The sequence below is a fragment of the Melopsittacus undulatus genome, chromosome Z, assembly GCF_012275295.1.
Source record: "Melopsittacus undulatus isolate bMelUnd1 chromosome Z, bMelUnd1.mat.Z, whole genome shotgun sequence".
Taxonomy (NCBI): domain Eukaryota; kingdom Metazoa; phylum Chordata; class Aves; order Psittaciformes; family Psittaculidae; genus Melopsittacus; species Melopsittacus undulatus.
The window spans coordinates 80850685-80876583 of NC_047557.1; the positions used below are offsets into that span (position 1 = coordinate 80850685).

The 25899-nt window shown below is 42.5% G+C and overlaps 1 protein-coding gene across 1 annotated transcript; it reads right to left on the minus strand.

Annotated features, from left to right (window-relative positions):
• Positions 1 to 2203: 2203 nt before the first annotated feature.
• On the minus strand, positions 2204 to 25779 carry DCAF10 (DDB1 and CUL4 associated factor 10). The gene is made up of 7 exons (XM_005152315.4): positions 25475 to 25779; positions 22430 to 22543; positions 12569 to 12766; positions 11885 to 12090; positions 10971 to 11081; positions 10463 to 10608; positions 2204 to 7571 (listed from the first exon to the last, which is right to left on the minus strand). Exons 1-7 carry the CDS (start codon positions 25777 to 25779, stop codon positions 7203 to 7205), a joined length of 1449 nt encoding a protein of 482 aa, XP_005152372.2. The 3' UTR covers positions 2204 to 7202.
• Positions 25780 to 25899: the final 120 nt, after the last annotated feature.

Below are 25899 nucleotides of genomic sequence, written 5' to 3' on the forward strand. Positions count from 1 at the left end.
GATTGACAGCGAAAGTGTGGTCCTGATCTGTTGCTGTCACTGCTTATGTTGCATGGTTAGATTGCATGCACTGCAAATCTGTCATGATGTGTTCAAGTACCACCCTTACAGCCACTGACAGTTTTACAGCACACTCTAAGGAACTGTATGCTTAAGGTACACATGTTTTATGTGTAAGGGGACAGATTCTCAAAATCAGTGAAGAGAGGGATCCAGTGAGTTTTGGCAAACAAGTTACTGCTTACAAAAGTTACAGAGTTTACAAGACAGGATGTGTAATTACTCTTCAAGAGAGCAGAGAAGGAGCTGCAGTGCTTCAACTGTTTAGTATTAGTATTTATGTCCCTTTGCCATGGGACAGCACAGGAGGGGGATCCTCAGTGTTTTGCTGCCATGTCTCATCACTATGTTGGTATTAACCCAAGACATTGCCTGAACAGCTAGAGGGGCCAGGCCTCATTTGCTGCCGTCTCTGAAAACATATAGCTCATGTTTTGATCAGCCTCTAAAGGAGAATTTTAAAACTGATTGCTGGTGCTGTGGTTGCTTTTCTTGGTGTACCACAACAATAATTTCCAGCTAAAGATGGGAAAGGGAATTGGGAAGGGGAATTCCACAACAATAATAACTGGAATTGAGAGCAAATAATAGAGCTAGGCTTTGGGTAATAAGTGCATTGAGCAAAGGAGGGTAATATTGCAAAATATTGCTCTGTGGGTTTTCAGGCATATTTCTATTCCAAGACCTTCTATACAATATTTTATGCAAATCAGTTGATCAAGTTTGGCCAGTTCTTAGCTGTTTACAGAGGTGGGGTATGGGGAAATCCTTTGCATGGGGAAAGTAAACTAATATGAAGGCAACAGCTTTCAGCACCTCTGAAACGACAGTGCTGGAAAAGGCAAGAGGCTCCAGTAACAGCTATAAGAAGTAAACATCCCATACCAGTCAGGCTGTGATAGTTCAGTTAGATTTTGGTCATAGAAAAAAATCTAACAACACCTCTAACAACTACAGAGACAGCTTTCTCCTCATTTATTATGCAGTGTGTAATGAGAGGGTGAGAGAAAGCCACAAGCACTGACAAGCCCGAACAACATTTTTGCAGCATCAGGGTAGGTAAACTGGATATAGTGCATTGATTTTAGGCAGGGTACAGACTGTTTGTCACTGCCTGCTCTGGTGATCTGCAGCAAACAGGGTTGTTGTACTGCTAAGAGGTTTAGAGTCAAATTTTGACTCTTAGCTCATTTTCAGGAAAGCTTGATGGAGAAGTGCTACAGCTGGGTCTCTGACCCACAAGAACTGCATCAGCAGCTTAATATTACCACCTTTATAGTAAAGCCAGGGTAACAAAATGTGCTGATTTCCTCAGGTGCTTAGCTTGTATTCCTCTGCCCAAGCTCAGATCCACCTTCTGGTTTAAATCCAGATGTCACATTGCACCTGTGTGTGTTAAAGGCCTCATTTACAGAAAACAGCAGATAACGATGTGCAATGTACCTTCAGCACCCAGTACCCCAGGGCTCCATCAGTCCTGCATGACACAGTGACATTTATCAGCTCTTCAGGTGATAATGAGGCAGAATTCAGTTTTTGTGCAGATGTTTTTTGGTGTGCTTAATGGCAAGTGGCTTTACTGGAGCCCAAACCTTTGCTAGTGGAAGAGGGCAGTACTCTCCTTACAGCCAGCCCACAAACCTCTGCCTCAGATACAGCTATCCATGGCAAAGCAGACAGGGTATTTTCAGTCTTAGCCTGTTCGCTGTGGGCAGACAGTTGCCTGTTCACCAGGCAAATGCAGAATTTTACAAAGAACAGCAATGCTGTCTTCAAGGATTGGAAAGGAGCTCTCTACCCCACAGGTACTGTCTCGGGCAACGGAATGGTTACTTGTACTTAGTTACTTGTACTTAGGTTGTAATTATCATACTAGCCCCAGTATGTGTTCTGCTTTTTGGGCTTCATGAGTGAACTGTTTCTTCTTATAAGCATGCTCGACAGTAAGGACAGTAGCAAAGAAACCGGTGGAGGGGAAGAGACCTGCCTACAGAGGTTGTTTTGCTGTAAGCACTGTTTTTTAAGCAGTTGTAGGGAGTAGGCAAGAACCAGTGAGCATTACAAATCACAGCTCAGTGTAAGATAAATACATTAAAATAGATTTTAATTCAGTGAATTATTAAATATTTAATTTATTATGCAAGCAAGAGAAACTGTCCACAAATAGTAAGGTACTGTATGACTGTAAGTACAATATTTTAAGAGCAGGTCTGGTACTTCCTATAGTATATTAAAAGGCTACAATTTTTACTATGAAATCTCAGATATTTCAAAATATTCTACATGCACAATTTATTCTTGTAATAAAAACCTTAACTGAAGTTATTTAGTGCTTTAGAAAAATGCACCTTTGACTAAGATCAGGAAATGAGAAGTTTCTTTTCCTGCAGGCTGTTGACTTTTTTCTTTTACTCCAACTTTTTAGAATCTTGTAAACTAGATTTTTTAAAAGTTTTCATTTGGCAAGAGTATTTCTTTTTTCTAAGAGTTCATATTTCATAAAGCAACAAACCCATGTTTTATGCTATCAGGACCATTTCCACATCAGTAACACAAATTAAAAACCAAAACCAATTCACCACCACCACACAAAGAAAAAAAACCCACGAAAATCAATCACACCATCCCTCAAAATGCCGTAAGAACCTGATGCATACATTCTAATTCTGATAGTAGGCAATCAAACTGTCCTTATCAAGACTTCCAAGAGTGCAAACAAGTGTGCGTGTGTGTGTGTCTTGTCTATACCACTGTGCTTTTCTTTCTATCCCCAATAGTTCTGTTTGGAGGTTACATTTTTCCCTGAACTACCCATGTTTGACAAGTGGGCCCATGCCCCATGGCTGCATACATACTGAAATGAAATTACCTCATACAGATAAAGTACATATACACAAATGTCATTGTACAGTCCCATTAATAGTTTCTCACCCTACCACAAATGTCCAACAGTGCTGTAGTGATTTACAGACTGAACTCTAACGGAATATTCAGAAAATGCATTTACTCCCACAACATACAGTCACTGGACTATTACAGAAGATTACCAGCTTCAGACACTGGTTTGGTTCCTGTCATTGTTCCTATATGTTGACATTCCTGTAGAGATATTAATTACACAGTGTATCTGCTTTTGCTGATCAGCTCTGCTGTGAATGGAGGAATGCTTTTACTACAGAAGTTAACAAATATGAAACCATCCATTTAAAAAACATCCTACATGCTTTACAATCAAATTGAGATCTCTTATTCAGTATAAATACTGTAAAATCTATCAAATGATAAACATTTAAGTGGTCAAAAGTAAACATTTTAAAGAAACCTCTCATATAAGTCAATAGCTGACTTAGCTGTTAGTGCCGTCTCTGCAGTCTTTCACCTACCATTTGAAACATTTTTGTATTTATTTCAGGTTTATATATTTATGGAAGGTTAAGAATTCATCTTTTGAAACATAACAGCAAGATAAACCTTTTTTTTTTTTTTTTACTATCTAGAAATAATCCAAAGCTCACCAGCAAATTAGTTCATTAATTCAATAAGGTAAGGTAATACTATTCAGAAATAACTGAAAATTACTCTTTCCACCAAGATGGTGGAAAGATGTATCAGTTATGATAAGCCTGCAACTGCAAAGCGTATCAGTTATGAACTACTGAACAACGTTTCAGTAAGTGTTGCTTGAACTTCACAGGTAAAGTCGATTAACTTTCATTGAAAATTTCCAAGTTCTGTTGAAAGGGAATAATCAAATTATCAAAACCTAGCATTACTTACTTATGCTAACTCAACTTATTACCAATATAATCAGAAGAACTAAGTAACATTTCTACAGCATAGATGGACAGCATTAATCTTAATATGCATCCGTTGGACACGTTACAAAAACATCAGTGTTACCATCAAATCCCTTAATCAGATCAATGTCAACTTCTAGCATCAATCCTACACTCCTGTTCAGTGGCTCTGGTTTCCAGAGCTGGGCAAGGCTGGTCCAGCCACAATGCTGTGATGACATGTCACTTGGGAGTAAAATTTCTTTATACAGAAAAGTTATTATCCAATGTTTCAGCACAATACACTTGTAAAAAACAGTGGATCATGAGGTAGAATTAAAAAAGTAACACTCAGTGCATATTAACAGGTGTAGAATTAAAGTCATAAGCAGTCTACCAGTTCCAAGAATTTCTGGGATGAAAAACCAAAACCAGCCATGAAAACAAACAAACAGACCCAAGAACTACTTTGATTTCCTGTGTGCTGCTTTACCTCCAAAATGAACACAGTTCAAGCCTATGAGAACAGTAAGGTATCTTCAGTTACCTGTAGTCCCTTTAATGGTGTTTAGTAAAACAGTGAGGTGAGAAAACAGTAGCCTAGAAGCGAGTGCTTAGGGAAAAGCCATCATAGTCCACTGCAGGGATAGGGGTAGAACCTGTTTATTACTAACAGGCAACAAATTTTAATGGAGGGGAGTGCAGAGAAATGCAAGTGTTCATACAGTCACAATGCATTGTTTCAGAATATTTCAGGCACATGTAACTTAGCACTTCCGCTGATCTAATGCCAAGAACACTGTATGCAGAAGTTTTGCCACACAGTTAACACTTTTGTGGGTTTTGTTTGGTTTGGGTCCCCCTGCAAACAGTTTAGCTCCTCTTTTGCATAACAAATTTGTGTTCCACGAACAGCCTCAAGTTTGGTGCACAGTTCACTTTCACTGCTTTTATGTCACAGATGAGAGAAGTCCCCCTGAACTCTTTCTAACAGATCAGCAGATCCATGTTGCCCCATACGTAGTTTCAGATCACATGTATGCAAAAGAAGCTGGGCTCCAGTGATGTATTTATAACTGGTCTCAGATACACTTGCATATTTTATTTAGTTATTTCATGGCTTGGGCAATTAACTTAAAGTGAATTGTATTCCTTGCAGAGAGTACCAAAAGTATTCAAAAGGTGCAAGTGCTTGAACTTCAGAGTCACTGTTACAGAAAATGGGACATGTCTATTTATTATTTCCTTGATCTACTTTTGGGTCCAAGACAATAGTTTCAGCAACAAAATTGCCCAGAAGATATGCTCTGTAACATTTTAACTTACAGTTGCTGGGAAGACTATGGGCATTCATTTGCATTTTAAGTTAACTGAGTATATTCACTTTAAAAACTGTTCTTCCTCCTCCAGCTGGGATAATGTTCTACTGAGATACTGTCACCAAATCATTCTGCTAAAACTCGTGAGAACAGAAAAGTTAGGACTTTTACCAAACAATAAACCAGAAATCTATCAGCTGTGCTGACAGTGCATCAGTCAGATGCAGAAAGACTACTAGACATGATAAACATGCTGAAAACCTAATGCAGGAGTAATTGAGTCCTCAGTCCTCAGATTACAAAATGTGCAATATTGAAGGCTTTTTAATACTAAACAATTTCTCCAAAAGATGAAATTTAAATTATTTTTCTCATAATGTGTAAGAACCTTAACTTTCAATGACTGCTCCACCAACACCCAGTGTATACTGCTGTAGTGTTTGCTACCTACACAAATTCAAAACTATGAAAGGATCATCAGGCTTATGTATTTTCAGCTATCTCACCTTCACCAATGTCTTCTTTTTCCCTAGATGTGTTTCATAGAAGGCTTTGTAAAAAAGCATGCTCTGTTGAGTCAGAGATAGTGAAATCTGAACACCAAAATATAACAGTCTCCTTTAGGTAAGGTTTCCTGCTGAACTGAGCAGCAGCAAAACCTTAGTGAGGTACACACAAAAAAAACCCCAACACAAAACCAAACCACACACACACACACAAGTAAGAAGTAAAAATCCCACAAAAAAAAATAACAACAACAAAACAACAAAAAACCCTCACATTTTGGAACATACAAGCAATGAGAATATTATAAACTGATTTGAATGTACAAGACTGAAATAACTACTTACAAGGGTAGCTATATTAACTCAAGGGCTAAAACTTAGCATTCATACTTTGTACGTGATTTAATGGTAAACATGAATGTTTTTCACATCATATGAAAAGCCCAGTTAAGTAAAAATAGATCTTGCTGTAGACAGTCATGTTTTTAATCCATTCCAAAACAGTACATGTGAAAAAAGTCTACCTGGTGATACTATGGAATATATTCTAGATTAATTCCTCTCACAGCAATGGTGCAGGCAAGATGTGGAAGAATAGTCAGGTGGCAAACAGCCTTAACTTCAGCAGAAAATTCTGCAGTGTTAACTTTTAAATGCAGGATGGAGATTTATGTTGCTGGTGCAGAAGGCTCCTTACAACAGTAACCCTAGAGGCTGAGGAGTCACATATGCCTATAAGAGGCCAACCAAGGACATCCCCGCTGTACAAAACATCCAGTTTGTCTGCAGTGGACAGAGGACAGGGTCTTCACCCATTCAGCTCCTTGCTTCATTGTCCCAGACTTTTCCTACTAAATTCCCTGGAGAAAACAAATGCAGCTACATCTCTCTCCAGAACCTCTTCCTTCTGGCAATAAACACAGTATATGCAACCACAGAAAACCGTATGTTTTAAGTGTAGCAAAACGTTACAGAAAGTTGATACAATTTTTAGCCAATCACAATCGAATCCATAAATGAGAAAAACCTCTTCTTTTTATGACAGTAACTGTGTTATCACACAGAAAAGTAGCTCCTTATCTAATAATCACCATATAGTAGTTTCAGCAATGTGCACAAGAATGTGTACGTGAGGAAGTCCAGTTCTTTGAAACAAGGAGGTGTTGAAACAGGAGCCTGGCTGAGTTTCGGCTGAACTGCTACCCTTGTCCCCTCTACATTAGTTTCTAATAGCCCATTTGAAGTTGCATTGAAAGAAATTATCAACAAGTATTATGGTACAAACAAACCAGAACAATGACCTGAGGTCACAGGATCAGAGGTCTGCTTGGAAGGCTGAAAATACAGTGCATGGAAGCAGATTTGTGGATGCACTATGAAAATGCATAGAGTGCTGGGCTGAAAACTCATTCTACTACTGTGTTCGGAGATCATAGTAACCATGATCTTATATGCATTTGGAGATCTCAGAAAGAACACACTCCAACTAAACTGAAGTAAAACCCACAACCACGTGAAGGTCCCATTGATGCAAGATGTGCCTAGAATTTTGGCTGATACAGAGAAACGCGTCCGCTAAGGCACCCCGAGGCAACCTGACAGTGTGTTGGAGAAAACTTGGTTGTCAGTACCACATCATTGTGAGAGTAGAGGGAACGGATTTCTTTCAGGGGACTGGCTTCTTTGGGCAAACAGTCAACAAGTTCGCTGCAGTGTGCATCAAACCCCAACAAACGGATCCCAAAGCCATGTGGAGATGAAATCATTCGGCCATCAGGACTGAAACAAAGTTCTTTGATGTAACCTCGGCCCACATTGGCTTCTTCAATGCAATGAGTCAATCGCAGGGAACAACGAGGTGAGACAGGGCGCACAGGAGCTCCTTCCTGGAATTCATAGACACAAGTCCACTAAAGGGAGAGGCAAAGAAAGGAACATTGAAAGAAAAGTAAACCACTGCAAATACTCATTCCCTCCCATGACATGCTGAGTAACAGGAATGGTCAATGCTATTGCTTATCTACTCTTCAATAAGCATCTACTATGAAACACTGAAAACAGGCCAGTTCCTAGGCATCTCTACTGCTTTGAACTGCCTAAGCAACACAGCTGTTCAGCATCAAATCTGCTTTTATAATTAAATGGATGCTAGATATAATCCTTTAAAATCTAGTTTTTATCTGAAATGAGCAAAGCTTAATCCTTTGGCCAGGCATCTGCTCTAATTTAGTAAACATTTAAATGAATTCTACAATAAAGTAGAACTCTGCCTACTGTAATTTATAACTGACCATAGACATTTTGTGCCCTTAACTTCAAAAAGAAAGAAATCTTAAAAACAAGAGGGAAACACATTTTGAAGGAGTGTTATGAACAGCTCTATAGCCATCTTGTTACTTTAGAGACAGTCTGGGATTTTAATGTATAACCTAATCAACTAATCTCAAACAAAATGCAAAACCAGCTCTATGACGAAGTTTGTATCATGTTCAGAGATTCAACTTCAACAACCATACAAGTGTTCTTAGTTCTGTATCATGTGTTCTACTGAAATAAACACAAAGGAAACAACACTAATTAATAAAAGAGAATAAAGCAGACACTAGGACTACAGGAAACTATAGATCAATCATCATTATCAATCAACCCAATATAACATTTGCACTCTCAAAATTCTGTGTTGTATAGAGGTTTGATCTGCTGAGTTTCTTTTCAGTCCTCTACACACTTGTATCAGGTTACCATTACAAACAGTGGTTTCCTTCAGAAACAGCCTAAAAAAAAACAGAAAACAAAACAAACAAATCCCTACAGAACCCCCATAAAACATATCCCTCCCCAACACAAACCCAAACCAAACCAATCCAAATTTACATCAACTGTTAACTAAAGTCAAGTATTCAAATAATTATTTGTGATTTTGGCAAATAAATGTAAAACCTCTGTGTCTTGAAAACAGAGTGGTCTGCACAACTGTCACAGCACTACTTTTGAAATAACCCTAAGACCACATGGAAAAATCCACGTGTTCTGAAGGCTCTGTCTGGGCTTTATAAGTGAACTTGAATTAACCTAGATAACGTCAAGAGCAGGTGTTCAAACCTGCAGATTCTTACTTTTTGTATACAGTCCATGAGAAGTCAGGGTTTGTTCAATATTTCTAAGTGCATTAGGCAACACTTTTTTGTCTTTAAACAGAGTCCCAGTGCAATATAGCAGCAATGATGTGACACTTCACAAACAATTTGAGATACAGAATCAATCATAGGCCTTAAAGTCTGCCATTACTTCTTTAAAGCAGTGTTTTAGGAAGTGAAATCTGCAAGTTGCAGATGAGCTGTAGCTGGTCTTATGACTTAGGACTTCAAGTAAAGGCTTGAAATGGATTCTGCCAGGAAGATGAGCGATATCCAATTTATATTTAAGTTGCAGAGTTTTAGGGTGAGACCTGCGATCAAGGCACTTTGACATTACATAAACATCATTGGAGTTCACCATACTCAGTCCTACACTGTGGCAGTTTTAAGTAGATGCAGAAACATGCCATAAGATTTTTTTCACAGCAGTGCAGGAGCAGCCTTTGGAAAGCATTCATCAGCACAGCAGGAGCACTTCATCCTGGGAGGCAGAAAAAATTGCAAAGGCACTTGAATTCAGAGGAGCTTCTCTGCTCAACTTAAACCATGCTCACCAGTACACAACTGTCCAATCCTCTGTCTTTTCCAAGCTGACATCTCCTATATTTTGGCAGGTGTGTATTTTTAAGTCATGCTTTTCGCAGCACAGCTACTATTTGAAAGCTTCTCACAGAGCCATAAACTATATTCTGTAGAAAAACTGGGCAACAGAAGTACTGAATGCAGGATAAAAAGTTGTATGAGGTCATTAAAAAAAAAAGGAAAAAATATTTTTGTTTTGGTCTAAAATTAAATACATTTGTAAGCAGAAATAACTGTCTATTCAAATGCAATTTTATCATAGACTTATAGAACGGTTTGTGTTGGAAGGGATCTTAAAGCTCATCCAGTTCCAACCCCCTGCCACAAGCAGGGAAACCTTTCACTAGACCAGGATGCTCCAAGCCCCATCCAACCTGGCCTTGAACACTGCCAGGAACAGGGCAGCCACAGCTTCTTTGGGCAACCTGTGCGAGTGTCTCACCACCCTCACAGGGAAGAACTGCCTAAGATCTCATCTCAAACTCCCTTTGGTCAGTTTAAAACTATTCCCCCTTGTCCTGTCACTACTTGCTCTTACAAAAAAAATCCTCTGGCTGTCTTGTTGTCCCCTTTAGGTATTGGAAGGCTGTTAATAAGGTCTGCCCAGAGTCTTCTCCAGGCTGAAAAAACCCAAGTTTCACATCCTGTCTTCATAGGAAATGTGCCTTCTCTGGACTCGTTCCAACAGCTCCACATCCCTCTTATGTTGGTGGGCCCACAGCTGGACGCAGGACTGTAGGTGGGGGATCTCCTCAGAGCACAGCAGAGGGGGAGAATCCCCCTCCTTGACCTGCATTTCACATTCTGGGGATGCAGCCCAGCACATATGGTGTTTCTGGGCTCAAGTGCACACTGAAGCCTGGTCATGAGGAGCTTCTCATCAACCAACACCCCCAAATCCTTCTCACTGGGGCTGCTCCCAAAACAGCCTCTGCCCAGCCTGTGTTTGTGCTTGGGATTAATTAAATTTACTCTCAAAACAAGGAAATGTCAATATAGTTTTGTGATCAATACATCTCAATGTATTAAAACAAAAACAAACCCAAACAACAAAACAAGAAGCCAAAACATATTTGTTTTACCTCCTGGTCATCTGTATTACTTGAGCATCGAAGAAGTGTAGCCCAACCTTTTGGATGCAGCTGTAGTGACGTAATGCAATTGCCTCGATCTCTTTCTCCAGGAACCTCTGGTGTTAAGACCTCCAAACTATTTCTAGGTGATCCACCTAGAAGGGGAAGTTAACTGTAAGTATCAATGAAATCTAGACATTGATCTTCATCTTCCTCATCAGTCTGCTGCTGGTTTTGAGTTGGGTGGGTTTTTTTTTGTTTTTCTACATAACAATCACACAATCAGATAAAATAAAGATCTTCTTGCTGTTATTAGATTTCTTGGGAAAAAAATAATAGATGCCCAGATTTGGTGTTCAATGGTATTTTATTGGTTTAATAGAAGTCATAGCAACACTATACTTTCAAAAAAGTCTTAAGAGCCAGACCCACAGTATCTCACTATTACACTCTGGCCTCTTCTGGATACAATGAGTCCAAGTCCATAATTTTTTACTTTTTAAAAGTCTTTGCCTACCTTCCCGCTGGGAGGACCGTGACATGTGTTTCTCAGACAGTGGACCTGAATCATTCTGGTGACATGGTGAACCAACAGCTCGAGGACCAGAGGAACCTGATGAAGTTACATCTGCAAACAGCCATGTGAACATAACAGCTTAACACAGCCCACATACTCTGCATGCTGCTCCCTTAACCCTCCTTAGAAGTGTTAAGTAAATGGTAAGGCCTCTTGTTAAGAAACTACTTTCCAAAGCTCAGTTTATAGTCTAAAAGTACCATTCTATTTGTGCCTCATACAAATAAACTGCCACCACAGGACTCTATTGGGAGTAAGAGCCAAGCTGTATTTGTTCCTTCTTATGCATTGTTTCTACTAGAAGCTGGGGTAAGAATTTTTCCCCAGGCCATTCCTTTCCTATCCAGACACCCCAAATCACAGTTTCTGTCACTATTTTACCCTATTACTGTCCCAAAGCAGGAGGAAGCAAGCAGTGAAATTTCAGAGCATGCAGTTCTTCCAGGTCTGCCCTCAAGAGCAACCACACTACTACAAAACAGTCAATAGTAGTTGCTGGAGCTCATGCAGAGTCAGCTCTCTCAACATGGATTAATTTCTTCTGTTACAGGACAAGAACTGAACATAAATAAAGCTAGAGCTGGCCAGCTCTAGGTGACAAAACTCCATGGGCACTATATCCTGTAGTGCTACAATCCTGATACTAAGAATCACCCTAGAACTCCACCTGAGTCAGAACATTACCACTCAACAGTACAGATGTATGATCCTTGAACAACAGAGCAGCTAACATGCCAAAGGGCTCCTTGGCAGAATTCTGCCAACTCCACCTCTGCCTTCTTTTGATAGCTAAGAATATTCCATAAAACACCTCTAACACAGAAGCTGCCACACATTTTTCCAAAAGCATTCACCTGAACTTGATGAAGTAGTTCTCCTCGCTCTTAAAATTGGGTAGCTGCCAACCTCTAAAGATTTGTTTAGGTCAAGGTCATGCAAAATCAGAAGATACCCAGAGGAAGTTGAGATCAACATTTTGGAACAGTCTGGCGTCAGCCTCATTCGCATAAGAAAACGGGTGTGAAAAAACTTCTTGTGGGGACATCCATCTTCTGTGCACCTGGACAGCAAAAAAAAAAAAAAAAAAGCACAAGAAATAGCTGGAATTAGCTTTGCCTGAAGTCCCTAATAACGCCCATAAGAGTCAAAAATATACTAAGCATCCTTGTTCATCCTAAAACTTCTGAGTACTGTCTTTATCCTACTTAATGAGATTTGAATGAAATGGCAGAAATCACATTTTCATTGAAGACAGAGCTTTTTCAAAAAGGAAGGACTACATTTTGGCACATCAGCAAGAAAAGCTCTCTTTTTAGCTACTGTACAATAACCATATAATGGAGATTAAAACTCTTGATCTCTTGATAAGGGCTATAAACTGATCATGGTATTTACAAATGCAGTATAGCACCATTCAAGAAAGCAGGTTTTCTGTCTTGTACAGAAGAACCCTATTCTTGTAGATATGTAACAGCATGAACAGAATAGAACATGAAGAACATGAACAGAAACATAACAGCATGAACACAGCCACATACCTGTTTGTGTCCCAGATGATCACATTTCCATCAAATCCTGATGTCACTAGTAACCTTGTATTGGTATCGTACTCAATGTTTTTAACCCAGCTGGTGTGACCATGTAAAGTACACACTTTTGTGTTCAGCTTTCTTAAATCCCAAAGTGCTATTGTAGTGTCATCAGAACAAGTTGCAAACAGTCGATTATCTAGAAACCTGAAAATAGGAAAGAAATACTGTGCCTGCTTAGTGCCTTTTCTAACTTAAACATGCTTAAGCAGGAATTTAAGCTAACACAAGAAATACAGTGGCCACAGAGAAAAAAAAAACCAAAACACAACAAAAAAACCCACAAAACCTAAACAATCCCCCCGAAACAAAACTGAGCAAAAAAAAAAAAAAACCACAAAACATCGAAACAGATAGTAGATACAGCAGAATGTTTGCCAATAGAACAGTTCCATCACAAAATAGTGCTGTTGGGATATGAACCGGTAGTACATCTGTAATAGTAAACTAGTAAACCTGTAGAAGCAGAGCAGAATTTTTTTTTAAACGACTCATGTAAAGATCACACAACTACACAACCACCAGTGGAAAAAATGCTCACAAAGAATCCCTATGGTAAATATATCAGTTACCCATCTGAGCAACACTCAGCTTTAAACTTAAGAAGTCTTCGTATGACACACAGGACATGACCGGTCAGTTTTTAGATCACTGGCAACATACTACTATTGACTGATCTGGCAGTTTCTGCAATAAAGGTCTGCTAGCCTGAGCTGAATGTGGTTTATGCCTCTTACACATTTTTGCCAGATCCTATTGCTACTACAGCCAGGCAGCATCAGAAGACACAGCAATTCTAAATTTCTGACTACACAAGGACCCATCAGATCATAATTAAACCCATGCTCTTTACTCTTTTCATTTCTACCCACATATCCACCCTCATTCTTCCCCTACTATTCTGCAGATTTTCCTCTCTTCCCCACCACAGGCATAAGCTCTCTGCACTCATAGAAAGTTTTTAAAATACTGATCACTTTCCTTGCTACTGGAAGGCCTCTAGTGTTTTTAAGCCTTGCTGCCCTATATGGCACATAACCACTATCTTAGCCGAAACACATGATGTCCAAGCCTCCTTTAAGTAACACCTGAATGCTCCCTCTCTGTCAGGCCTGCTCTGTACCACATACCATTGCTCAGCATCTGACACAGTCAGCCCCTGCTGAAGGCTCTCACCACAACTTTGCATCATTGGCACAGGCAGAACACAAAAACACTTAGCAGCACTTTTGTTGCAAAGCCTGCAATAGGACCTGCTTTTACAAACACCCTGCCTAGCTAGTGCAGCCCAGGCAGCAGTAGAACCACTTGTGCTGGAAACACTCAGTGAGAGGTTTATCCATGTGCCAGTGAGGCAAACCAAAGTCTTCTCTTACCTGAAGCCTGTTCCAGGATTTCCAGAGGCCTTTTCCAACCAGATCTCCTGAGGCACACATCTGCACTGAGCATGCTAAGAAGCTGACCCCACGGTTTTACATAGAACATACAACAGTGCTTTTCCAAGAGATTTAACCAGCAGATTAACTGTCTGATGTATGGCTCACATTACTAACCACATGGTTTACACTACACATGGTATTAGTATCTTAGAAACATGTAGTAAATTAAAAATTTGAACACTGCCACTGTTTGCATGTTTCCCTAGACCCTTAATTTCATTTCACTTTTGCCCATCTCTTCCTTCAGATGCCCATCCAGCAACACAATGCCCCACGAGCACTGCTTGCTGCAGCTGCAGAGCCAGGAGGAGCCATGCAGACCTCCTGCATTCAGGAAGGTTTTATACCGCCTCAGCAGTCTAAACAGTGTCCATCAAAAAGCAAGGGGATTTTTCGCCCATGTTTCTGTCTACACTATAGCTCATACGTTTGAAGCAGGCACAGTGAAGTTGGGCTTTTCAAATGCACAAAAGCAGGTACATGTATCAAAGCGCGAGTGCAGAGAGCACTGTTTGGGATGAGAACTTCAGATCATCTTTGGAAGTAGTAGCTTCAAGTGGCACAGGCTGCCCAAATTTATGGAATCATCTAACACAAGTGTGCATTTGAGATTTGAGTGGTTTGAATTTGGATACAAAATAACATACAATTCTGTTTAACTCAAACTACTGCAAGAAGAGCAAACCTACTGCTTTGTATTTAAAAAAGTATTTACAGGGCTGTAGCTCTACAGTACAATTCTATGCAGCAGTGAATTTATACCATGTGCATCCACATGCAATGTTTATGTTTTGCATTTAGCAGGTCTTGAGTTCCTGCTTTCTGACAGACTAGTCAGTCTAGCCATACTGGGAGAAGATTATGGACTGGCTGCAAAGCAGTGGGCATATTGTGCCCAATACCGATGTTTTAGCATTAGAAGATGGTGTTTATGAAGACTGCAGGCCACAATCCCAAGTCAGCAAGTGCCTACATGGAGCTCGACACGAACCGAGGATGAAGAAAGCCGTGGGTAAAGAAGCTAAAGTAGCAGTGCAAGCAAGATAAGAAGAAACTGGGATGTGTTAAGACACGAGAGTGAACTGTTAGCAAGTTTTGGACACTAGACTCTCATATGCTTAATGTAACCAATTGTATCTTAGTTGCTGTGTGCTACACTGTATATGTATCCACTAATACAGCAAGCTATTGATTATGTATCCAATCTTAATACAGCCAGTTATTGTGTATGTATAAAATTATAATACACTGAGCCATTGTAAGCAGACACAGAGACTAACATGGAAATTCTAGCTTAGCCAATAGCTATGTATAGATAGGCAAGTGGACAAAACAATGTAACCAATGAATGAGTGTTTAGTAGCATGTGGGCTATCAGTAACTATATAAATACAGGCAATCATGATCAATAATGTGAACAAGATGTGTAACTCATATTGAGTCGATCTCTTGATTCTGGTTGTTCTCTCCAACAGAAGATGATACAGTGGAAAAGAATATAGGTCATACTGGTTGCATTATGACACCAATCAGGTTAAGTACTTAGGCTGTTCAGGTGGTAATTCTTTATCATGAAAATCTGTAGTCTTGTGAAATCCAAACCAAACTAAACCAAACCAAAACCTGAAGACTAGACTAACCATACTTAGACAAGTTATTTGGTTCACTGAGAAAATCACGGGATAAATTATTTGTTGCATTACACAGATCAAAGTTTATCATATTCTATTCCCGCTGTAATTTATGCATGCCCTTACTGCAGGATGGTGAGCACTTGTCTTACGAGCAGGGCTTGGTCTGGGAGCTCTGCTCTGGCTGTCCCGAAGGTGGCCACCATAAGCACCTAGACAGAGCAGATGAGAGGGGAGGCTGCAGTGCAGAACTCAGAGTGTAGAGAGTGTCTGCACTGGTCTTGTAAGGGAAGGGTGCACAATGGGCAGGGCTGCACTCGGTGCTCCCTGGTGGAGGTCCTTCTGCAGCACGGGCTGAGCTGTGGAACGCTGTCAATAGGCTGAAAGATGTCAGGGAAGCTGAGAGGAAGCAGGAATGCATGCTCCAGGCACAAACTGTGCAGGGGCCTCAAGCGTCCACTGTCGCTCATGGAGGAAAGAAGGAGGCCGTTAACCCAGGAAGGTGGGAACTAGTAACAAAAAAAAACAACAAAAAAAGGAGGAAGAGAGCAATTAAAAGCAAGGGGCTTCCTCCTAAATCTACTGTACCCACCCAGAACCGCTTTGCTGTCCTGCAGGGGGCTAACAAGGAAACACACTTGCACCATGAACAACCAGCTGATGCACTTGTAAAGAAGATCACTACTGGTGCTGCCAGGAAAAAGCAGTGGGTTGTAACGGTAGGGGACTCTACTTTGAAAGCAAGAGGCACTCATCTGTCGGCCTGACCCAGTTTCAAGGGAGGTGTGTTGCCTACCAGGGGCTTGGATCAGGGATGCTGCAGAGAGGCTGCCTGGTTTAGTAAGTCCCACTATTACTCACTTCCAGTGATCCATGTGGGTGCTAGGGATACAGTTAGCAGTAGCCCAGAAAACATAAAGAAAGACTACAGAGCCATGGGAGAGGTGGTTAGAGGCACTGGAGCTCAGATTGCCTTTTCGTCAATTCTCCAGAACAAAGGGGAGGACCTTAAGAAGGCCAGGTGGATTTGCCAGGTTAATAAATGGTTAGAATAGTGGTGCTATTGTCAGGGGTTTTGATATCTAGAACACGGAACTCAAATTAGAAGGCCAGGTCTACTGGGGGCTGGTAGAGCTGGTCTGACAAAGAAGGGGAAGAGTGGTTTTGGTAGGAGGCTTGCCAGACTGCTCAAGGATGCTTTAAACTAGATGTGTTGGGGGACGGGGGGCATCATTCCATCCCAACACACAAAGTCAGTTACCAGGTATCACAGAAACATGGTGGGATGGCTCCTATGGCTGGAGTGCTGGAATGGAAGGTTACAGGCTTTTTAGAAAAGACAGGCCCAGCATTCAGTGAGGGGGAGTTGCTATTTATGTTACGGATAGGCTGGAGAGTATGGAACTCTGTCTGGGGGCAGGTGAGCAGTCAACAAAGAGTTTGTGGGTCAGCATTAAACGGAGAACAGCAGTGGAAGACATTACTGTGGGGATCTGTTACAGACTTCCTGATTAATAGGACTCTGTGGATAAAGCGCTCTATAGATAGATAGAACAGCCTCACACTCGCAGGCCCTTGTTCTCATGGGGGACTTCAACCACCCTGACATCTGTTGGAGGGACGGTACGGCCCGGCACAAGCAATCCAGGAGGCTCCTCAGTTGTGTGGAAGAAAACTTCCTTCTGCATGTAATAGAGGAGCCGACAAGAAGAGGTGCCCTGCTTGACCTCGTGCTCACCAACAGGGAAGGGCTTGCTGGAAATGTGATGCTCCCGGGCAGCCTTGGTTGCAGCGATCACAATATGGTTGAATTTGAGATCCTCAAGACAGTGAGAAGAGCGTGCAGTAAGCTCACTGCCCTGGACTTCAAGAGAGCAGACTTTGGCCTCTTCAGGAACCTGCTTAGCAAGGTTCCATGGGAAACAGCGTACAGGAGTACAAAGACTGTTGTTTGATATTCAAGGATCACCTGCTACAAGCTCAGGAGTGTTGCATCCCAACTAGAAGGAAGTGCAGCAGGAGGGTCAGGAGACCTCCTTGGATGGATAAGGAGCTGCTGAGGAAACTTCAAAGGAAAAAAGAGGCTTATAAAAGGTGGAAGCAAGGACAGGTGGTCTGGGAAGATTACAGGGATGTTGTTCGGGAAGCTGGGGATCAGGTCAGGAAAGATAAGGCCCAGTTAAAATTAAATTTGGCAAGGGATGTGAAAGATAACAGTTAGGGATTCTGTAGGTACATTGCAAATAAAAAACAGACAAGGGACAAAATGGGCCCTCTCCAGAAGCTATCAGCAGGACTGGCTACCCTGGGTTTGGAGAAGGCTGAGGTTCTGAATGACTCCTTTGCCTCGGTCTTCACTGGCAAAGGCTCTGACCACACCACCCAAGTCTATGAAGGCGAACACAGGGACTGTGAGAATGAAGACCTTGGGCTTGCTGTAGGAGAGGGTCAGATTCAAGATCATCTTAAGAACCAGAACGTACACAAGTCCATGGGGCTTGATGAAATCCATCCATGGGTCCTGAAGGAGCTGGCAAATGGAGTTGCTAAGCCACTGGCCATCATATTTGAAAAAATCATGACAGACAGGTGAAGTTCCCAAAGACTGGGAAAAGGGAAATATAACCCCCATTTTCAAGAAGGGGAAAATGAATCACCCGGGGAATTACAGACCAGTCAGTCTCACCTCTGTGCCTGGCAAAATCTTGGGGCAGATTCTCCTGGAAGGCATGCTAGGGCACATGAAAAACAACAAGGTGCTTGGTGACAGCCAGCATGGCTTCACTAAGGTTAAATCCTGTCTGACCAATTTGGTGGACTTCTATGATGGGGCTATGGAAATGATGGACAGGGGTTGAGCAGCTGATGTCATCTACCTGGACTTGTGCAAAGCATTCAACACTGTCCCACACAACATCCTTGCTTCTAGATTGGAGAGACATCAATTTGATAGGTGGACCACTCGGTGGATAAAGAACTGGCTGGATGGTCGCAGGCAAGAGTTGTGGCCAATGGTTCAATGTCCAGCTGGAGACCAGTAACAAGTGTAAGGAGTGGTGTCCCTTGGGGATCAGTGTTGGGACCAGTCTTGTCCAGCATCTTTGTCAGTGACATGGACAGGGGGATTGAGTGTGCCCTCAGCAAGTTTGCCAATGACCCACACCAAGCTGTGTGGGTCAGCTGATAATCTGGAGGGAAGGGATGCCATCCAGAGGGACCTTGACATGCTTGTGAGGTGGGCTGATGCCAACCTCATGAAGTTTAACCATGACAAATGCAAGGTCCTACACCTGGGTCAGAGCAATCCCAGACACAGCTACAGGTTGGGCAGAGAAGAGATTCAGAGCAGCCCTGCAGGGAAGGACTTGGGGGTGTTGGTCAATGAGAAAATGAACACGAGCCAGCTTCAGTGTGCACTCGCAGCCCAGAAAGCCAACCGTATCCTGGGCTGCATCAAAAGGAGCGTGACCAGCATGTCGAGGGAGGTGATCTTGCCCCCTACTCTACTCTCATGAGACATCACTTGGAGTATTGTGTGCAGTTCTGGTGTCCTCAACATAAAAAGACATGGAACTGTTGGAACAAGTCCAGAGGAGGATCACGAGAATGATGAGGGGGCTGAAGCACCTCCCATATGAAGACAGGATGGAGCCTGTTCAGCCTGGAGAAGAGAAGGCTGCATGGAGACCTCAGAGCAGCCTTCCAGTATCTGAATAGGGCCTATAAGGATGCTTGGAGGGACTCTTCATTAGAAATTGTAGTGACAGGACAAGGGGTAATGGGTTAAAACTTAAACAGGGAAGTTTAGGCTGTATATAAGGAAGAAGTTCTTTATTGTAAGGGTGGTGAGGCACTGGAATGTGTTGCCCAAGGAAGTTGTGAATGTTCCACCCCTGGTGGTGTTCAAGGCCAGTTTGGACAGAGGCTTGTGTGCCATGGTTTAGTGTGAGGTGTTCCTGCCCATGGCAGAGGGGCTGGAACTAGATGATCCTAAGGTCCTTTCCAACCCTAACTATTCTATGATTCTATGATTTTACTTCTAGAAGGACATACACCAACTTATGTTTGGAATTCATACCTGATGAAGGCATTTGAGTGGGGGGGGAAAAGGCACCCTATGTGATGCGCAAAGGAAAATAAAACCTACCAAAAAATACCACCAAAAGTAGCTTTACATGATTACTAATGCAAGAATGACCCATAGAGACACGTGTGGCAAGTCACCCCTAGAAACAGTGTGGGTTTAGGTCTAAAAGACACTACATTAGGTAAAAACAGCAACAACTCCAATGAAAAATAACCTACCACAATGGGAAGAAACCAACATTTCAGATTTTCAGTGTGAAAGTAAACAAGAGTACATCTCTCACCTGTATAAATCCATTTACCTTTATCTTGGAAGCTATAGGCAACCCTGCTTCACTCACCACAAACAGGTTTCACAAAAAATAGACAGGGAAATACAAATGGTATTGTGAACAGCTTTCATATACAGAATGACGAAGTAGACTAGGATTCACCTGAAAAACAGCTAATTGAATGTGAATGAGACTCAGGAGGAAATAAATTGAGATTAATTGTTCCTCGTCTCTCTACTTAAGAAATCGAAAAAAAATAGAGGACCTCAAACTAGCTAGAAAGTTTAAAAAACACTGTTAATTACTCCTGCGCCATGTTGGTCTGCCATGGGAGTTTTAATTAAGCAAAAAATCTGACCAAATTCAGGTGGAAAAAAAATCTCCTTCAGATTACTATACACAAATCCTCAGTGACTAGGAGACTGCTAGAAGAGGACTACTACATGTTTCTCTGTTCATACATAGCTCTGAGGCATCTGCTATATGGCACAGGAGTAATGAAACTTTTTTTGGTGCTTATTACAAGGAATTTCTGTATTACTGCAGTGCCTGAAGTCCTGCTCATTAAGCAGAAATAATACCCCAGGTAATGATGTACTAACAATATTTTGTAATACATGATTAAGTTCCTTGTAACTAAGTTTATAACAAATGGAAGCATGCAGGAAAACACAGAAAAAATAAAGACAAAATAAAGCTTTAAGAAGCATAAAAATAAATACAAAATCAAGCTTTAAGAAGCATTTTGAAGGAAAGCATAAAGTTAACTGTACATTGATTTACGTCTAGTACTAGTTCCAAGTAGGTAACTGTTAGGTCTGTGATCTAGTATCTACCGGACTAAGGTGGTTCCTAGCAAACTACACAAAGAACAGACATCTAAGGACCAATTACAGACTTACAAAGCCTCAGAGATAGACAAAGCAGAAAGAAAGAACATCCTTTCCATAAGAGAAGAAACTGGCAGGAAGTTTCATTGTTGTTCTTAACCAAAAAATTAAATAAAGTTTCAAGACCAGCACAGTGCAACAGAGACAGTCAACCAGCCAAAGAGCCTCCAACAGAATGCTCTTTGTAAAATATGATCTTACTAATTCGAAACCTAGCAAGAGCAGTTTAAATGTGAGGATCAGACACTGAATTAGGGATGTATAAAACCCAAAATAAATCCATTTTACCTTTGGCTTCTGATATCTTTGTAATATGGCTTTATTTCTCACCTTGCTTTATCTGAAAACTAAGCATATTTAAAGGACAGCCACTGTCAGGCAAGACAAGAAGCTGTATTTCCTTAGGGAACAGCATGTTCTAAACATCTCCCCTTTTATTTATGTCAGCTAGCCCCAGCTTTTACATTAGCTTTTCTGAAAGACAGACATCCAAATGATGTAAAACTTCAGTCTCTTCTAGCAAGGACAGGCAGCTTGTGAAAAACATCAGTTTATTTGCAAGTATGTGTTTAAAGCAGGTAAATACATCAGTTTGTGTGAAGACACTGGCACCCCTTATTTTATCCAGCTCTGTTGAGGGGAAGTTCTCACTGCTTCTGTGGATTTCTTGGGTGTTTTTGGTTTGGGCTTAGTTTTTGGTTTTGTTTTGTTGGTTTTGGTTTTTTTTTAACTCTTTCTTTGAGGATCTGAGTGAAGAGAGGCTACAATATTGTCCACAAGGTGGAAAAGTGCCTTAAGTTCACACTTCAAAGTCTACCCTCAGACCCAGAACAGCTTAAAATAATAAAATTTGAAAGGAAAAACATTAGATGACAAAAATACTGATGATTTAGTGTTCTGCACTTGCCATTTCCTATTTCATCCTGATAAACAGTCAGTGGATTTGAATCACACAGACTGAGTTCAAGTTGAACTGCAGAAGCCATTTCACTTTCCCAGCTCTTCCATATCATACCTGCATTTAAAGCAGACAATCTTTCCTGGGAAATTTCTACACAACTGTGCCAATTACTCTTACAATTCAAAATACCAGACATATTCATACAAATACATAATCTTGTTATCGTCTCAGACTTGCACTTCAAACACAAATCACATGCTACTTGTTATGCTCTGATTTACCACATTCTTTCAAGGCATTCCAAAGGCCAGTTTAAACAGGTGATAATACAATAACTTAATACTCTTGCCTCCCATAAACTGCAGTACCTGACAGCATTGCATACCGCTACCATTACTTTCAGGTTCCTTTTCTTCCCCTTTTTAACCTTTCCACACCTCCAATACCCAAAAGAAGAAAAATAGCACAAAGCAAACTGCAGCCTAACAGCTTCACAAAACCCACACCCTCTGAGAATGCATATAACACAAACTTACCATACAGTCACAAGAAAAGCATCTATGGTAAGACATAATATTCCTTCTGACTTACCTGATATTATTTACACAGTCTTCATGAGCTTCAGAGAGAGTTTTGATGTGCTTTGAAGATATTGGGTCAAAAAGCAGTACTTCAGTCTGTTCACAAGCAACAGTCAGCACTGACCTGCAAGGGAGTAAGGCAAATCAGAAATATTTGTATTCAGTGAAAGAAATTATATCTCTGTGCATCCAGTGAACTTCCCTTCCCTATTCTCACAGAAACACAGCTTCACCATTACTTAGCTTGGTTTTCTGTTTACACTGCAATAATCTGCAGCAGTGTTTACTTTTTCCTTTTTTAATGCCCTCTTGCTGATACCTATTTACAAGTGCCTAATACACAAAACATGCAGAAGAAAATAGCATGTTGTTTTATTCTAAAGAAATAACCTTCTAACTCCCTCTTCAAGAGACCATGACTCTTCTGCTTAGAGGTTGGCATAATTAATGCACAGCTGACACATTTGCTGGACGGAACATACCATCTTTCAAACCACTTAAAAAAATAAATAACTAAGGTGGTTGTTTTATAACAGCTATGTAGTTCCCAGATCCAATGATGACATTATTTAAATCATACAGTTAAGAGTATTAACATCAGTGAGTTTACTTATAAGTTTCTTGAGGGTGATTTGTGCAGTGAAGTGCACGAACCTAGTGGTTCCTGTCTGGGGAAAAAAGAATAAAGCTCTGACATGAAACTCACTGTTTTGCTCATGTGAGGATACCTGCTTGATTTTGCAGGGAAAAAACCCAACCCAACCCAAACAGAAAAACAAAAAAGACAACAGCACAGAGGAATAAGTGGAAAGGCATCCATTCTGAACATTCTACTGCAGCTTTCCCATCTGACTGTGCCCATGTCATGGCACTCCTCTGACATCTGTTGAATGGCAACAATTTTTGGGGAGTTCTAAGACACCGTAATTTGCTTTATGGGGTGTCAGAAGACAAGTTGAAGAGCTCTGTAAAATGCGAGGAGCTGACAGATGGCGTACTGTACTGCAGCAGCAAGTGCTGGCAGCCTGCTCATGTGTGTGAACCAACCAGCTGTGAGCCATCTCCAGATAACTTATACTCTGTCACTGCATTAACTACAACAGTGTTCCCCTAAGACCTTTACAGATGTTACTCCAGCTACACCACCTCTTTGTAACAGGCAGCCAGTGCTGAAGTGCAACCACCAACTTCTCCAGGGCAAAGACATACCCTTTCCTCATCTCTTTTTGTCACATTGACTTCAATGGCTATTTAGTTTGGCATCCACCAAAAATCAGCATAAAGATGACATTCACACTGCAAATTCAGGAGCAAATTTTTTAAACCAAACTCTAAAGGAGAGCATCCTTCCCCAGTAGTCACAAAATGGTTTGGGTTGGGACACTTTTCACTAGAGCAGGTTGCTCCAAGCCCTGTCAAACCTGGCCTTGAACACTGTCAGGGATGAGGCAGCCACAGCTTCTCTGGGCAACCTGTGCCAGTCCCTCACCACCCTTACAGTCAAGAATTTAATACCTAATCTAAATCTCCCCTCTGCCAGGTTAAAGCCATTCCCCTTTGTCCTGTCACTACAGGTCCTTTGTCCAAAGCTCCTCTCCAGCTTTTCTGTCAGTCCTTTTCGGCACAGGAAGCTGCTATAAGGTCTCCCAGAGCCTTCCCTTCCCCAGGCTGAACCAGCCCAGCTCTCTCAGCCTGTCTCCAGAGCAGAGCTGCTCCAGCCCTGGCAGCATTTCTGTGGCCTCCTTGGGACTTGCTCCAACAGCTCCACATCCTTCGTGTTGTTGCCCCAAAGCTGGACACAGGACTGAAGGGAGGGGTCTCCCCAGAGCACAGTAGAGGAGGAGAATCCCCTCCCTCGACCTGCTGCTCACACTCATTTTGATGCAGCCCAGGACACCACCAGGAATTACTTTCCAACAACAGTCACCTAATGATGGTTTTGATAGTTTCTGGAGCTTAACTTTGTCCTCTTCAAAAAACAGAGGCATACATAAGGAGTTGAAACTTGGCTTTAGAGGATAACTATGGCAAAATCATCACAGGGTAGGTGTTCAAGGAAACCAGAACTCTGTTCTGATGAAATGCAAATGGAGCAGCTAACTAGCCATTAAGGGTAACAAAGGTCTCAATTCCGACTATCCAAACTGAAAAATACCTGCTGAGACCACCCTTGTTTGCAAAGTCTTTCTGCCGAGAAAACTTCACCTACAAGCATATTGCAATATACAATTGTGCAGATATCTCTGAACTGAACTCTGCCTTAAGCTGGTGTGCAAGGGCTTCTACTTTAAACGACCCCAACTGTCACTTTTGTTTACCCTGCTACAAGTGTCTAAACTCATCTGTCACTGCAGACCCACAGAATTCACAGAACCCTAAATGAATAAGTAACTATCACATTTCAAACAGAAACTTAGGTCTCTGAAGACATTTGACACGAACAAAGAAGGGGCTGCCACCCGCCTTGCTCTCAACCGTGCGCCCGTTTATCGCCTTCCCTTCTCCCACAGGAAGGAGCTGGTACACTGCCGGGCAGTGTTGGCGTACCCCATACACGGGTGTTCTCCCTGATACCGCTCTCTTCCTCCACTCGTGCCGTCCTGTGCCTGCTGCTTGCAATGCCTGGGGTTAAACACCAGCCAAGCCGCTTGCAGCGTGCCGGGCTGCCGCTGTGACAGCCGTGAACAAGCGGCAAACGCGGCCGGGTGCAGCCACCGCACAGCGCCAGGGCGTCGCGTCCGGGCCTGCCGAGCCAGCACTGCTGCCTGCTTCAGTCCCGCTGCTCCTTCTGCGGAGCTGCCTTGGACCTCACGGTCCTCCAGCCTCGGATCACTACAACAGGGGCCCCTCCCCAGCAGAGACCGACGAGGCGCGGGGTCCCTAGCCCTAGGTAACACGCGGGAGAGCCTCCCGCAGCCCCGCTGGGCTGCTGCAGCCCGAGACACCCCGCGCCCTCCCGCAGCCAGGCACCGAGGGCTCCCCGTCCACTCGCCCTCCGCGGCTGGCACCCGCAGAAGGGGACGGGCAGCGCAGCGGGACCTATAGGCTGGCCTACCCGTCGGGTGAGTACTCGAGGTTGAAGACGGCGCCGTGCGTGCGGGTGCTGAGATACATGGAGTCGGCGGGCTGGATGGAGCCGTAAAGCCCGGTCATAGCGCGGAACGTGTCCCGTGCCGGGTCCACGGAGGCGCTGCGGCCCAGGCAGCGCCCGCGCAGCCACCCGAATAGGCCTGCCCCCGGCACCGCCCGCGGGAAAGGAGGCGGCAGCGTCGGCTCCATGGCGGCGGGCGAGCCTGGCCTAGGGGCCGCAGAGCCGCTGCCACCGGTCCCCGTCCGGGGGACCTCGGCTTCCGCGCTCATAACACTGCCGGGCCCCGCCGCTGCCTGCCCTTTACCGACGCACCGCGCCTGTGCCGCACCGCCCCTCGCCACACGTCACCAGCGGTCTCTGTGCTTCGCGCCCCGCGCAGGGTGTCCGGC